Source organism: Protopterus annectens, chromosome 7.part0 (assembly GCF_019279795.1).
Source record: "Protopterus annectens isolate FY-2018-M chromosome 7.part0, PAN1.0, whole genome shotgun sequence".
Taxonomy (NCBI): domain Eukaryota; kingdom Metazoa; phylum Chordata; order Ceratodontiformes; family Protopteridae; genus Protopterus; species Protopterus annectens.
Window position 1 is genome coordinate 1,544,059,697 of NC_056739.1, and position 16,139 is coordinate 1,544,075,835.

The 16,139-nt window shown below is 41.3% G+C and overlaps 1 protein-coding gene across 3 annotated transcripts in view; it reads right to left on the reverse strand.

The window, feature by feature from the left end:
• Positions 1–3,443: 3,443 nt before the first annotated feature.
• LOC122805863 (52 kDa repressor of the inhibitor of the protein kinase-like) overlaps positions 3,444–16,139 on the reverse strand; it is a 35,094-nt gene continuing 22,398 nt past the window's right edge. For 2 of the 3 annotated variants that reach the window (XM_044076114.1, XM_044076113.1), the window contains exons 2-5: positions 6,483–6,885; positions 5,945–6,022; positions 5,131–5,250; positions 3,444–3,839 (exon numbers count right to left, since the gene is read on the reverse strand). In XM_044076114.1, coding sequence (XP_043932049.1) covers positions 3,618–3,839; positions 5,131–5,250; positions 5,945–6,022; positions 6,483–6,860 — 798 coding nt within the window. In that variant the 5' untranslated portion in view covers positions 6,861–6,885 and the 3' untranslated portion in view covers positions 3,444–3,617. The remainder of the gene's footprint in view (positions 3,840–5,130; positions 5,251–5,944; positions 6,023–6,482; positions 6,886–16,139) is intronic. The other variant, XM_044076115.1, reaches the window with a different exon arrangement.

Genomic DNA, 16,139 nt, shown 5'->3' on the forward strand with positions numbered 1-16,139 from the left:
AAGTGTATAGTCATCCCCTTTGGCAAAAACAAAGTGCCCACAAATTACCACATAGGTGGTAATCCATTAAGTACAGAAGAAGTAATTAGGGACCTGGGGACCCAAGCTGATAGCAATCTCTCATTTGACAACCACGTGGCCAAAGTGGTTAGAAAAACATTTTATATAGCCCACCTAATCATGAAGGGATTCACATCTAGATCAGGGGAGGTCATAGTGCCTCTTTACTCATCCCTCATCAGGCCCATAATTGAGTACAATGCCCCTTTTGGTATGTACCTTACCAGACACCTGCAGCAACTGGAAAGACCCCAAAAGTACCTCACCAAGAGGATCAAAGGGCTCAAACAGATGCCATATGCTGCCCGGTTAAAGAAACTCCAGCTCTACTCAGTGGCATACCGCCTGCTCAGAGGCGATCTGTGCCCGACGTATAAAGCCATATCCAACCCGGAATTAATGGACATGCTGCACCTCAGAAAATCCAAATCCCATCAAGCTACGTGCTCGAGAGACTTGAACCTCAGCACTGAAATAATAGGACATGTTGGAGGGACAGATTCATAACCCAGATGCTCCCTTCACTCTGGAATAAAATCCCAGTCCAGGTTAGGCAGAGTCCCTTATTGACTCTCTTCAAGAGAAATCTTGATGAGTGGATGGGAGATTGTAGGTTTACCCTGGGTATCACTTCTGTGTCACTGTTAGACAGAGGCACAGTATACTAACCTCGAAAAAGGGCATAGCAAAATTAATTTAAAATGGGTGGCAAAAGCCAAACACACTCTGGCTAGGCTTATAAATGCCCTAGGGTAGACAGCCTAGCATGAACCTATGAACCTATGAAAACATGCAACAAGTATTGTTTTTTCCATTCCATTAAATTTTTATACATTTCATATACTATTCAATCTGGGCCTACTACTAAATCTCCATTCACCTGTCTAACCACTTTATCTAATTCATTCACAGTAATCTCTTTTACAATATCCTTATTTATTTAATCTGAATTTTTTTCACTTTCCATATTTTATTACATCCTTCTTTCTTTAAACATTTCTTCCACATAATAAACTACAGCTTCCATAATCTGTTTTCTTTCTACCTCACTTTTCTTATTTTTCATTTATCTCATTACTCTACTATTTTCTTTCACAATCGTACTCAGATGCGGATACTTCTTCCTTTTTCCATTGTAATATGTATATTTGCTCATATAACATTGTTTTATCTTTTCATAATTTCTTTTGTATAATGCTTTTTCTTTATCATAACACTCTCTCTCATTCTTTTCTGTGTATCTTTCTTTTTCCATCTTTCTGGTTTTTTTTTCTGCCATTAAAAAAACTCTTTATATTTACTTTTAAATATAATCCACCATTTCAACCAATTAACATGGAGTATTTCCAAAGTAACATGATCTTTCCATAACTGTAGGATTTCTTCTTTTCTTTGTTCATTCTATTCTTTTTCATATATTGTTTTTATTCCCATTCCTATATTTATATGTTCTTTATTTTCATATATCTCCATCCATATTGCTAAATGATCTGAAAAATCTGTTAACACTGCTTCCTCTTTTCCTAGACTTATTCCTCCATATATTATAAAATAATCCATTTACAATTTAAGAATGCTTCTTCTGTACATCCAAAATTCTCTATTCCATATAACCAATTTACCACATTTCATAACTTCTACCACTTTTCATATTTCTTTTCCTTTCTTTTTCTTTCTGATTCTTAAATTACAGTTAAAATCCCTTGTTGTTATACTATTCATATTCACTACTACATAATCTACCAATTGTTAAAATAAGTTTTCCCTTTCTTTCAAAAAACATAAAAGTATATAAAGCTATAATTCTATACATTTCTTCTTGCTATCTTAAATCAATAACAGTTAATCTCCCCATCCTTAGTAGTGTTAGATATAATAATTTTACTGCTCTTCTACATAAAATTACTATGCCTGAATAGTGTTCATTTCCCAAATTCCATCATTTAAGCATCTTATACAGTCTAATACAATTATGTATACATCACATTTATTACACCATTCCAGAATTCCAGTCCTTCTTACAATATGTTTATACTGTTTACATTTACTGAAATAATTCTTAAATTATTAATTTCTCTTTTTTCTTAATTTAAAGACAGTCATTTCACATCTTAATTTACATTATCCGTTACCCATTTCATTTCTTTTTTCTTTTAAATTTATTATTTTAAACTTTCTTTTCCTATCTTTCCCTCTTCTTCCAATATAATTATTTTTTCCATTCATTACTTTCGAGTTTATATCTTCTTCAGCACTGATGTCTGATTCTTTCTCCAATTTCTTTTCAATTTCCAGTTCTTTATAACACTTAGAATGTGCAATTTGTTTTCCATTTCCAAAACAACACTGCAATCTCATCCCCCAGTTCATAATCCTCTATTGTCAGAACCCTTTGAAATGTCCATCACTTTTTTTAAATGTCTTTTCAAAGTCGATCTTCCAACTGTTCAAAACTGTATATGTATTTTTTTATCACTTCTCAAAAAAAGCTTTTATGACTTAACTATTCCAAGGATTATCATTTTGCCTCTTTTCATAGATGTATAAAAATGTTCCATTCCATGAATAGTCTCAAAAATAATGTCACAAAAAGCTCTCAACTCCTGGACTTTCATACCCAAAGGCAAAAGTAAAGTTTAGTGCCCCATGCCTTGTATCTGTTCAATTCATTATTCTTTGTACACTATATCCCCACCACAAACTTCTTTTTTATGCTATATCTTTTTTACTCAGCACTGCTTCCAACTTACTTTTTTTCTGTGAAACATCCTCTTTTTGGATTACTTCGGACTCTTTCTCTTGAATTTTCTCCATTATCACTCCCCAGGAAATGTCTCCTCCAGTCTCCAGTTTACTCTGGTTCAGCATATCTTAAAGTATTATCTGCAACCCTCCCAATTGGAGGGTTTTAACAACACATTCTTCCCTTGCCATCTCCTCCAATTCTGTAAACAGATGCTCTTGACAAAGAACCTCCATATTTCCACAAACACCTCCCTATGAGCTGGCATTCACCTCTGCTCCTTCCATCTCTCTCTCTCTCTCTCTCTCTCTCTCTCTCTCTCTCTCTCTCTCCCTCTCTCTCCATGCTGCACACTGTGGCAGGAACAGGACATGCGCATGTATTTGTAGGTAGTAATTGCCACAAATACCTTCGCTGAATAGGAAAAGTATAAATACCACATCATAGCTACTAGTCTAGTGGGACTAACCTTGTCAACAAAAGGATAAATAAATATGCATCTTCCTTCCAGAGAAGGACAGTTTAGGCTGTGTTGTGCAATGAAGGCATAATTAAGACTACTATGAGAAAGAAGGTAAACAGGGACTGGCATATGCCTAACCTATAAGTAACATACCATACCTAAGGAATACAAGCCAAGTCTATGTTTGCCATTTTATTTTTAAAACTGAATCAAGTAAAGCTTTATGATGAACATACAAAGCTGTAAGAGGCAAAGTTATGACACAAGTTTACCCTAACATTTTACTCTGCGGTCAATGAGGTTAATCCTTTGGTCTGTATGGCAACTGCTGCCTAGCAGTAAAAGTATAGTCTACCAATGTTGACGTTCCAAATCTGGAAATTGCGTTGCAGCATCAATCATTTTCCCAGGATGAGCTTGAGCATGTACAAACTTGGTCTGAACCCCCACACTGCATCTTTTCCGATGGAACTTCGTTTGGCAAGCAACATTCTTCTTCTGAATCCAATTGTGACTCTGCACTGTGCCTATGCCCATGTAGTCCAGAACAACTTCTGCATAGATTTCTGCCACCTACAATAAACAAATTTTCCATTACTAATGTGTAATGATTATACTTTGTTCTTCACAGTACTCAGTTGCATTACCAATCTACTTTTTCACATTGGGGAGAAAAAAATTATTACTGGTTATTCAATTCTGTTTTGCAATGTGGCATTGCCATGCATTGTGTAAGAAAAGGGATCGACTTTATATTGTGAATCACCACCCAAAGTACTGGACTGTGCATTGTTTGCTGTCCTTTTTGTGATTACGTTGCTACTTTATGTCACATGTCTGTATCCAAATCCATCTGTCCATAAACCCCTATTTTCCACATGGAGCCAGGGTGTCCCTTCAAGAATGACAATTGCCTAGAGCCAACATTCACACTGCTGAGTAGCTAGTTGTCTGGCTGTTCTTTCATACCACACATGCATATGCACAGTCGTACCTACTGCAAATTTAGACTGTCAACCACCTTCATCCAATATTAGTGTGCATACCAAGTAATACATGTGTCACATTTTCCGTTTTGTATTACCTTTCCTTGGATACATCAACCTATGACCTCAGTGATTAAACAGCCTTTCCAAACCACCATTATACTAATTTAATGTGTGTACCCCATGTAATGAAAACTGTATAAGTAAACACACTTTACATATAGCTCCATACATATAATCAGCATTGAACACTGCTAAGTCAAACCACGCAATATCCACCATTTTGTGTAGCGTGCTAAATACAACTATAACAAAGCATGTAGCTTACATCCATGTGATCCTCATTAGCGCACTCTTCCCATGGTGGTTCAACGACTTCCTCCTGCACTAACACCCATTGCATCACCTCAGCATGAAGGCTGTGCTGCCTAGACCACTGTTGCTACATAATAACAGACCAATGGCACACAACTACACTTTCTGCTGTCTTGACATAGACCCCCCCCCCCATGATAAAGCATTTACATTATTCTGATTCACTATCTGCGACAACTAGCAATAAGTATTGAAAGCATAACCCTATCCATCAGTGGTATCTGCACTGGTAGATTACAAGTTGTGTACTGCAATCAGTACAGAAAGAATACTGCTATAATAAGTCCAAACAAATTTTCTCTCTCTGAGACTCTCGGTAATACTGAGAGCTATGTATGTGTCTGCCAATTACTTTACATACAGTCCCATGCACATAATCTGTATTGTAATACTGCTGACTCCAACCATGCAATATCCACCATTTCTTATAGCAGGTTAAATACAATAATAAAAAAGCACATAGTTAACAGCTCCTTATAACATCAAGACATTATTCATCTTACATCTATGTGATCCTCATTATCACACTTTCCCCTTGCTGGTTGAATGACTTCCTCTTTCTCTGGCATCTGTTGCATCACCTTAGCCTGAGGGTTGTGCCACTTAGCATGCTGCTGTTGTTGCTGCATTACAAAAGAAATTAAACATGATAACCATTTCAGCCATCATAATGTCAGCTATCTCAATGAAGCTTATCTTTCACTGTCTACTAAATCTTGATAAGAATACTGCTGTACTAGGTCCGAACACATGACCACTATTTTGGCTATATAGGAGCGGTATATATGTCAAGGCAATATTGTACAACTGTAAGAGGTACTGCATCTAACGTATTGCCATCTACTTTTACAGCTGTTATACCAAAGTACCACTGACATCTCATTTTGTATACTTTTCACAGTACAGTGTACATTTTCAATTTGTGTATATCCCATTGCCAGATGCGATGCACAGTATTCAGTTACTACTGTAGCAGTAATGCACATTTGCATTTATGCTTTCTGCAACTCCATGCATGCTACACTTCAAGGAAATTCTACAGAGTGGTATCATGGTTTTGTGCACACTTATGTATAGCAGTTTTTGTGCACACTTATGTATAGCAGTAACCACATTGTCCACTACTGCAATCACCATGTTTGTTTATCACATCACACTGCATGATTTACATTCATTATTGTGTCAGAAATGTCCACTTACTGCTGACTGACATCCACGTTAAAGCATACCTTTGACTTAAATGACCATCTACTATATGCTACACTACAGAAGCAGAGTCAAAACACTTCGTAAGGGCTATGATACTGGTATCCTTACCATGCTTCGGACAGGCAGCTGTTCCCGCACTATATCTTCCAATGTTGGCTGGGGTGTTGTCAGAAGTTCATCAATCATCTGTATGGGAATAAGAATGCAGAGTCTTACATCTGTTCGTCAAGGGGTAGACCTGTCAAAGTCATGCTTTTGATATGCTTTACAATGTACAGTCACTGAAATAATACTATGCATGCATACTGTTTAGCACAAGCCACACTGAAAATGCCATAAATGGGGAATGGAATCTACACAACTCTGCCACATTACTTATAAATGTTACTTAGTCTTCATTGTCACTATTTGGTATTACGGTCACTTGTATTAACAGGTACCACTGCAGCATGGCATTTACTTATCTAAAAATAGCTGTGCAAATCTGTGCAATCTATATTCATGCCATTTGAGCATATACTATGTGTCAAAAACCATTTAGCAGTCCTGTACTTGACTGTATCAAAATGAGTGACCACAACTTATGTATCAAAGAACTTTGCACACTGTTGTTTATATGGCAAAATAACACAGGAGGCAAACACACCATTTTCTGCTGTTTGTGACGAAGTCTCCGAACTGAACTTGTCCGCGGGGTTGATGTTGAAAATGAGAATAGTGTAGGAACAGCATCCTTAAGCAGTCGTCGAACTGGCCGACGTGGTCTCAGTTCATCTGGAAGAAGCTCGTGCATATAATTAAGTTCAAACTGGCTCTCCTCAAAATGTAGCGAGCACAAAAAATGTCGAGCTTTTTTACTGCTTACTTCCTCCTTTACAAATTTGGCAATGTTTCCCACATCTGTTCTGCAGTTGACAGTCCAACGAGTGCAAAGCTGAGCATCTCGTGGAAATCTGTGGAAACTAACTCCTGGTGGCAGGCTGTCTCTGCGAATCTTGCATCCATATGCTAGGCACTGAGGCATTGTTGTGCTCAAATCTGACAGTCACCTACATGGGAAGAAAAAAATCACTATTAGTACAGAACCATGATATAACTTGTACACATATCATTGCCACTCATGCATCCCTTGCCATTATTGGAGACCAAGAATTACTACACTTTGCTGACAGTTACTAGAATACTTTATAATCACTGGTGTCTGACAGTTACTAGAATACTTTATAATCACTGGTGTCTGAGGAAAAAAAAGTACCAGTCTCATGACTTAACAATGAGAAACCTAACAGGTGCATTGCACTTGCGTTATGCGCCTTATGTAGTATGACCAAGCACTCGGCCATGGAAACACTGTAGAAATTAAGCTGACCAGTAACCATCACACTTCACAATTATATGCATAATTACTATTATTCTCCAACCCTTTATATAGTCTACCCTACCACTGTCTGATGACCTACAACCAACAGCTTCCAATTTATCATGTAGTAATCGATTGTAAGACATTTTCCAAACATTTTACAGATACATACACTGAAAAACACACCTGCTCAATAAATTCACCAGATTCACAGAATGTCATTTGCACACATCTCAGCCATCAATTCTCCTCATCAAGTGTAATAAGATGACATACTGAACAGGTCGTCAAGGTGCTCTCATTCACACCCTGGCATAACAGACTGTCAGCTTCCACAGGTACCACTAACACCAAAGACATGAATATGCACAAAATAAATAGAGGAGGCTGATAATGACACAATGACTTTATTACCCAGTCAGTATAGCGTCAACAGTAGTTGACAATACAAAACTGTTATTTTTATGCAGGAACAAATTGCAGGTTTAATCCAAACATATATACACACAAAGACGTCACTCATAAAAAAAACAATAGTCCCTAAAATGGTTCAAATCCTGTACACTGGCTTTCCTGTGTATCCTCTGCTGGGAGTTCCTGATGTATATGTGTGACAGCGTCTATATCATATTATCGTACAATGTAAATAGCAAATGCTATTTCATTGTACCGATAATATCGAAACAACAAAATATCGAACAAACAGAACAGCAAATTTTTTCCCAGGGAAAAAATTGCTGCTCCGTAAAAAAAAAAAAAATAAACCTAAACACAAATTTAAGTGGGGGGCTTCACCCCCCCCCCCCACTTAAATATACCAACTCCAAGATCGCACCATAGTGGAGGAAATGGCAAAATCCTGAAGAAGGCCCACCGATTTTTTTCCGATGTTCCGTAACTTCGCTATTTTGCCATTTCGACAGTATTGGATCGACTACACAGGATGGAATAACCACTCTATTTCCAAAATCCAGCTTCCGATCATTGTATACCCATAATACATATGCTCTATAAGCCACCAGCCAGTAAACCCTGAAAACAAGTACACATCTGTTAGGAATTAGTTTATTAGAATTGATGATCAATTGATAACCTCACCCAACAGTAGACCGGTACCAGTTTGTCTACTCTGCCTGGTGAAATGTTCCTTGAATCATATGCCACTGTCACAGTAGCATCTGTAAGACATGCTGTAACAAACAAGCTAAATCAATCTCAGGAGGTTCTGTGATGCAGGTGTTTGTGTTCAATGATGGATCTACTTCATTTCTCTTAACACAAGCATGTGCAGATGATGCACAGCAGCAACACCAACACCCATGGGAAGTGGACATTTGCAGCAAGTGAGTAATAGAGCACCACCTCAGGTCTGACAAACTGTTTAGGTCATTACCTTCCACATCTGTTCCACTGATGCTACTGCCACTGCAGCGTTTTCATCTTGCCTCACCTGGGAAACAGGTTGGCTCAAACTGATACCCCTTCCTGGCAGTCTGATTTGCCTGGAATGCCATCCTCAATTTAAGTAATGGAGCTAAAGAACAATACAGGAAAGAATATGTATTTCGAAACAACAACAAGAACAGTGCATAGCATGCAGCAGAAAGTTCAATCCAACTGTCCATTTCCTTACAATAACAGATATGTAAAAAGAAGTCATGTCTTACCATAACATTCCATCTGTATTGTTGATCCTTGTCCACTCATTACATATGGGTTACGGTTCCGATATTGGAACCGACCCGGCCATATACCAAGCTCGCGCCAGTGATAAACTCTCGAGCTAAGCAATCTCTTACCCATAATCCCCCTCTCCCTGTTACTCAGATTGAGTTTGCAAATCAGAAAAACGTAGAGGCTATCTCTGGTCAAATGACCTAAAGAGAAGGATGGTGAGATTCACTAGAAGCCATAGGAGGTGGAAGGAGGGAGGGTCGTAATGAGTGGACGAGGATCAACAATACAGATGGAACGTTATGGTAAGACATAACTTCTTTATCTGATATTGTTAATCCTCATCCACTTCCTTACGTATGGGACAGAGTCCCCAGCTACCTCTATTCCTGGGAGGCTTTCATGGAAGGATATTCCTGAGCACCATAGAACCAAAAGATGTTCTTCCCCTGGAGGCCAAGTCCAACTTGTAATGATTGATGAAGGTATGAGGAGTGGCCCAAGTTGCAGCTGCACAGATGTCATGTAAAGAAGCTCTGGCATGGAAGGCAGCAGAGGTTGCCACTGACCTTGTTGAATGAGCCTTGATGGTAGTTGGCAAAGAAGTATTGTGTACCGAATAAATACGGGACATAGTGTATTTTAACCATCTAGCCAATGTGACCTTAGCAACAGCACATCCTAATCTAGATCCAGAAAAAGCCAAGAATAACTCATCTGATTTACAGAAAGATTTAGTCCTTTGCAAATAGAAATGCAGTTGTCTGTGTACTTCTAGGGTATGTAGGGTATGAGGGTCCCTCATTAGAATGATCAGGAAAAAATACTGGCAATTCAATGGTCTGATTAATAGACAATTCAGAAATTACCTTTGGCAAGAAGGAAGGGTTAGTTCTTAAGGATACCCTGTCTGGATGAAAATCAAGTATGGACTCTTTGTACATAGGGCTTGAAGCTCAGAGATACGTCTGGCAGAAGTAATAGTGACCAAAAACAAGGTCTTCCATGACAGATATTTAAGGTCACATGAAGCAGCTGGTTCAAAAGGGGGCAATGTCAGAGCTTGAAGAACCAAAGATAACTCCCAAGGCTGAATAGGTTCTCTGAAAGGGGGTTTCAGGTGATTCACACCCTTTATGAAGGCTTTACATAACTTGTGAGACATGAGGGAGGAGTCTTGGACATTCTCGTGGAAATTAGAGATCGCAGCCAAATGTACTCTAATGGTAGATGCTGACAGCCCCGATTGAAATAGGGCGGTTAGATATTCGAGTACCATCAACACCGGTGCTGAACAATCAATTTCCTTATCTTTCAGCCAACAGGTAAATCTTTTCCATTTACCTAGATAAGTCATTCTAGTGGAGGGCTTATGAGATGCAATAAGAATGTCCCTTACTTGTGAGGGAAGATCATTTTGCCTGGCAATCAAGGGAATTGGAGGAGCCAAGCTGTGAACTTCAGACTGTGCAGGTTGGGGTGAATCAGATTCTGTGGATGGGAGATCAACTCCGAGGTTGGATGAAGAATCCATGGTTGATCTAGCAGGTGAGGCCACAGAAAGGGGAACCAAATCTGACGAGGCCAATATGGAGCAATAAGGATCACTTTGCTCTTCAATCGATGGGCTTTCTTTAGAAACTGGGGAATGAGGGGAGTGGGTGGGAAGGCATAAAGAAGACCCGAGGGCCAATCGTGAACTAGAGCATCCCTGGGTGACCGTCCCAGAGGGGGAATCAGGGCAAAGTAGTTGCTGCATTTGAAGTTGGTCGGGGATGCAAAGAGGTCGCAGCATGGATGGCCCCAACGGCGGAAGATCTCCGCCGCTATGAGAGGAATCAGGACCACTCGTGAGGTTGAAGAATGCACCTGCTGAGTCTGTCTGCTATCATGTTGGAACTCCCGGGAATATGCGTTGCTAGCAGAAAGAGGTTAGTAGCCATCGCCCATTGCCATATCCTCATGGCCTCTCGACAGAGGGGGTTGGATTTGGTTCTGCCCTGTTTGTTCATGTACCAGACTACCGCCATGTTGTCTGATTGTATCGCAATTGTCCCTGATGACAGCAAGGGATGGAATGCCTGCAACGCCAGAAGCACCGCTCTCAGCTCTAAAACATTTATATGCAGATGGGTCTCCACTTCAGACCAAGTGCCTTGAACTGTCTGACCCTGACATAGCCCTCCCCACCCCATCAGGGAGGCGTCCATGGTCACTGTAGCCTTGGGCTGCTCAGGGGAGTAGGGACGAGACCATTGTGATGGGGTGTGGTTCAACCACCACTTTAGATCTTGTTTGCATCTCTGAGTTATGTGAATCTTGGCTGAAAAGGGAAGCAGGAAAGGATACCATTGGGTGAGCAGTAGCCATTGTAGAAGCCTCATGTGAAACCTGGCTAAGGGGACAATGGTGGTGCAAGCTGCCATGGAGCCCAGGATCCAGTGAGCTATGGACTTTTCCATTGAGAGAACTGGTAACAGTTGCTGTCTGATTCTTGATATTCTGTGTTCCGGAATGGACGCTCTGCAAGTTTTTGAGTCCAGAATGACACCTATGAATTCTGTGGACTAAGAAGGGGTGAGACTGGATTTCTGCCAGTTTATTGTTATGCCCAACTTTTCAAAAGTATTGACAGAGTATGCCAGGGCTTCCTCCAAAAGGTGTCTGGTGGGGGCAGAGAGGAGCCAGTCATCTAGATATGGAAAAACTTGAAAGCCTTGAAGTCGCAGGTGAGCTGTGACAACTGCCATGCACTTTGTAAATACTCTGGGGGCTGTAGAGAGTCCAAAGGGCAGTACTCTGAACTGGTAATGACTGGCTCCTGCACAGAAGCGCAGGAATCTTCTTGATGGTCTGTCCACCTTTATGTGGTAGTACGCATCCTGAAGATCTATCGAGCACATCCAATCATCTTTTTCCAAGAGAGGAATGATAGACTGTATAGTGACCATCCGAAATTTTTGCACACTCACAAATTTGTTTAGCACACTGAGATCCAAAATTGGTCTCCAGTCCCCGGTTTTCTTTGGCACCAAAAATAGTCTTGAGTAGAATCCAGATCCTACCTGGTCTATTGGGACTACTTGGATGACTCTTTTGTTTAGCAGCTTTGTAATCTCTAGAGCTGCTTCTTCCCTTTGACTGGGTGGAACATCAGGAAATCTTGATGGAGGGACAGGACAAAGTTCAAAGTGGATCTTGTAACCTCTGGGTATTATCCTTTGTACCCAAGAATCGTTGGCAATGGTTAGCCAGGCAGAAGGGTACAATGAGAAACATCCCCCAACCACTTCCAGAGGAAAGGGGTTAGTCCGCTCTTCAGGAGCGCTGGTAGGATTGCCCGGAGAAGAAATCTCTGGAACCCCAATTACGCGAACCCCCTCTGCCCCAAAAGGGGCGTCTTCCTTGTGAGTTTCCCCCTCTGCCCCTAGGGGAAAAAATCGGCCTGTGTGTCACGGAAAGGACCCTGAGATTTTCTGTACCGCATATTCCCACTCTCTTGGTTTTTGGAGAAAACACATTCGAGGGGGGGGCGGAGAATAACGGACACCTATGGCAGACAGGGTCTTACCGTCTTGTTCACACCTAGCCGATGAAGTTTTGACTTTGGGTCCAAACAAGGAGGAGGACTCGATGGGAGCATTGAGAAAGGAAGTCTTGAAGGGTTCTGTGAAATTACATAAGCGCATCCAGGCATGTAGTCTCAAAACAATGCCTGAACTCGCTGCTCTTGCCGCTCCTTCTGATGCGTGGGACACGAAGTGCATGGAGGAGTTCGTAATCAATTCAACAGTGGCCAGCTGAGAGGCCACTTTGTCACGGACCTCATCAGACACGGCACCTGCCAAAGTTTCAGAGAGATCAGATACTAGGTCTCTTTGAAGCCTGGTGAAGTGTGCCATATAATTCAGGGACCTGATAGCAAAGGTTGCTGATGCAAAGGTGCACTTCCCTATCCTATCTAATGCCCTGGACTCTTTGTTGGGTGGATGGACAGTCTGGCTCTCCTCTTCTGCCAAGTCTTTCTTAGTTACGGCTGCCATCACCGGAGCATCTACAGGGAGACCTTTAGACCAATGAGGTTCAGAAGCAGGAGGGAGGCAAGATTTTGTCTGGCCTCCGGGGAGTGGCCTCAACGATATCAGGGGTCTTCCATGCATGCTGCACAATGAGCCGGACCAGTTTGTCTGCAAGTGAGGTAACCCAGGAGGTAGGGGGCCGGGCGCGAAAAGGCTGCAGGAACACAGGCTCCTCAGAAGTCGGGTTAGAGGACTGCCATTCACCTCTCTGTTTAAGGATTTCTAGGATATCACCAAAGGATACGTCAGAAGGTGAATAAGGGGAGCATTCCCCATCATCAAAGTCTGTGTCTTCAGTGAGAGACTCCTCAGTGGAGTCCATAGGTTTCCTCTTGCACGAGGATTTCCGATGAACTTCCTCAGAGGGAGACGCTGGGGAAGACAACACCAAGGGGTATCCTATAGGAGTATATCCTGAGACCTCTGCGCCCGGTGTCCACTAAAAGCGACCTGTGTACATAGTGGTCCAGAGGAGGATGGTGAGATAGTAAGCACAGTATCAGCGGTAGACGCCAAGACTTTCTCCATGACTTGGAAGGCAGGTCCACTAGAAGAGGGGTGAGTGCCCAAGGGGGAAGTCACCTCTCCCCCAAGTGATCCAGCCTGCCGACTGGGAGTCCTAGGATGGCTGAGAAAAGTCAAATCCTGGGTCGTAGCAAAATTTTTCTGCCACGAAGGCAACTGCGGCTCCTTAGAGAGATCCATAAAGGGAACCGTAGAGGGGGAAAACTGTGCTACGTCAGTAGATTTCAAGGGAGAAGGATAGCTCTTGAGAGGTGGAATTCCTCTGGCCCAAAGCACTTGATCCACAAGTCGCAATACGTCATGTTAGGAGAGACTTCTGGTAGATCTCACAAAAACAGCTGAGGGGGAAACAGGTCTATCGAGAGATGAGGGCAAGTTGGTGCCCATCTCAGTAGACTGCACCGGAAACAACGGTGCCGTAAAGGACTGCACTACAGGTGTCTGCACCGAGGAAGTCATCGGTGCCGATGTAATGGTCTGCACCGACGTAAAGGTCGGTGCCGAAGTAGTTGTCGGTGCCAAAGTTGGAACCGATAAAATAGTAAACAAGGACTGAGCTGTCGGTTCTGAAACAATGGTGGTCTGCGCCGACTGTGAGGTCGGTGCTGGTAAAGAAGTCTGAACCGAGGGGCCCCTCGGTTCCAATACAGCAAAGGACATTGGTGCCATAGACATAGGTGGTGCCAAGGACTTTTTCGGAGCCGAAGATCTAGGCGCCAAAGGTGTCTGATCCGAAGCAGAAATCTTTGCTTTCTTTCTTGGCTGATGAGAGTCCCCAGCCAGGGACGAAAGAAGAGATTTGGCCTTAGAAGCAACCTTAGACTTCCTTTTATGAGATCTTGGAGGGGTTGAGGCCTCTGACCCAGAAATAGCCTCTGAAAAGGGAGACTTTAGTAACCCTTTCAGCAAAAGTTTATTTTTCCTCTCTATCAGTGTCCTGTTGGAAAAATTCTTACAAATCCCACAGGGTAGGTCAACAGTTAAGTGAGGCACACCTAAACAGAAAACACACAAAGAATGTGCATCTGAAGTAGGTAGTTTATGTCCACAATCATAACATCTTTTAAAACCAGTACTACCTTTTTTATCTGTCATGTTAAAAGAAAGGCAAATACCGACAGTAATACAAAAACACAAAATTACTCGAAGGAAGGAAAGAAAGAAAAGGCTATCTACCAACTATGGTAATCAACTGATACCTTACATTAGATAAAAAAGGGTGAAAGTGACTAAAAAAGTTTTAGAAAACTGAAAGAAAAGGGAGTCGCTAAATGAGATAAGGTAAGAGAAATCAGAAAATCAACTTTTCTGAGAGAAAAAGTCCTTATTTTGAAATAAAAAGACAAAAAATGTTTCACTTAGCTCAAGAGCAACAGCCTGACACAACCTGATGGCGACGCGGCAAACGAAATCTGAGGTAACAGGGAGAGGGGGATTATGGGTAAGAGATTGCTTAGCTCGAGAGTTTATCGCTGGCGCAAGCTTGGTATATGGCCAGCTCGGTTCCGATATCGGAACAGTAACCCATACGTAAGGAAATGGATGAGGATTAACAATGTCAGATTTAGTATTACAAACACTGCCAGAAGGACTACTGCAGGACAGGTAAATTGTTTCAGGACAATGACATGAAAGAAACTCAAAAGAAATAAAGAAATCTGCTGCATACAAAGTAACATGATTCAGACAAAAGCCACATGAAGTTGCTTAACTGAATGTGGAATTTTAAACAGAAAATTAAAGGGTAGCAGAAAAGTCCATGCAATATAAATGAAAGCTCTGCACAGCCTACAAGATATTAGGTATTGCAATGGTATACATGTTCTCCCCCTAGTAAACAACCCTAAGCTGCAGTTTACAATATATTGATACCGAAATGCCAACACAAAGCAGCAGCAACAGTCAGGATACATCTCTATGTACAATGAAAAAATACAGAAATGTTGAGCACTTCTGAATGGAATCATATTGCCCTCCTTTAATTCACAAATGCCCAGTCCTGCTACGCACAATGGCTTTTTACATCACAGCACTGACATACCTATAAACCTTTATCCACCAACATGCAGCTATAGCTGGCATTAAGCTGGATTCAGACATCTGTATATGATGTTCTTGCATCATTATAGTATGTTACCCTAAGAGTTAAATCAATTAATACACTTTCTTCCCAACTAAGAAATGTTTTCCACTTACATAAACAATTGCCTAGTAGCTGGTCTTTTATATTGCACATCAGCAAAAAGGTGAGGAAAGGAATCAAAACTGCTATTCAACTGATGAGTTTTCAAGTTGGGGTGTACCATGTCAGCCCTGTCTTGTAAGGAAATCCAGTCTTTGGGGAAGTCTTGAATTTGTCATTGGTGCATTTGAAATGGGAGAGGAACATTTAAAAATCGGAGAGGCAAAAAGACATCATAACTATAATTTTTGTGTGGTACACCTTTAGAATCCTATGTGGTGGAAAACCATGAATGAGAATCAATGCCCTTTGGGAATGAGGAGGAATCCTGGAGCAGAACTGCTTCGTAGGTGATTCATTTCATAAACTGGGAATATGTTGATTGGGAAGACTGCCTCTCCAGCAAGTATTTACTTGCAGTTGTACATATGTTGCTAGGGCTGGTGTTTTAGACCCTCTGGTTTGCAAGGAAATAGGAGGTTT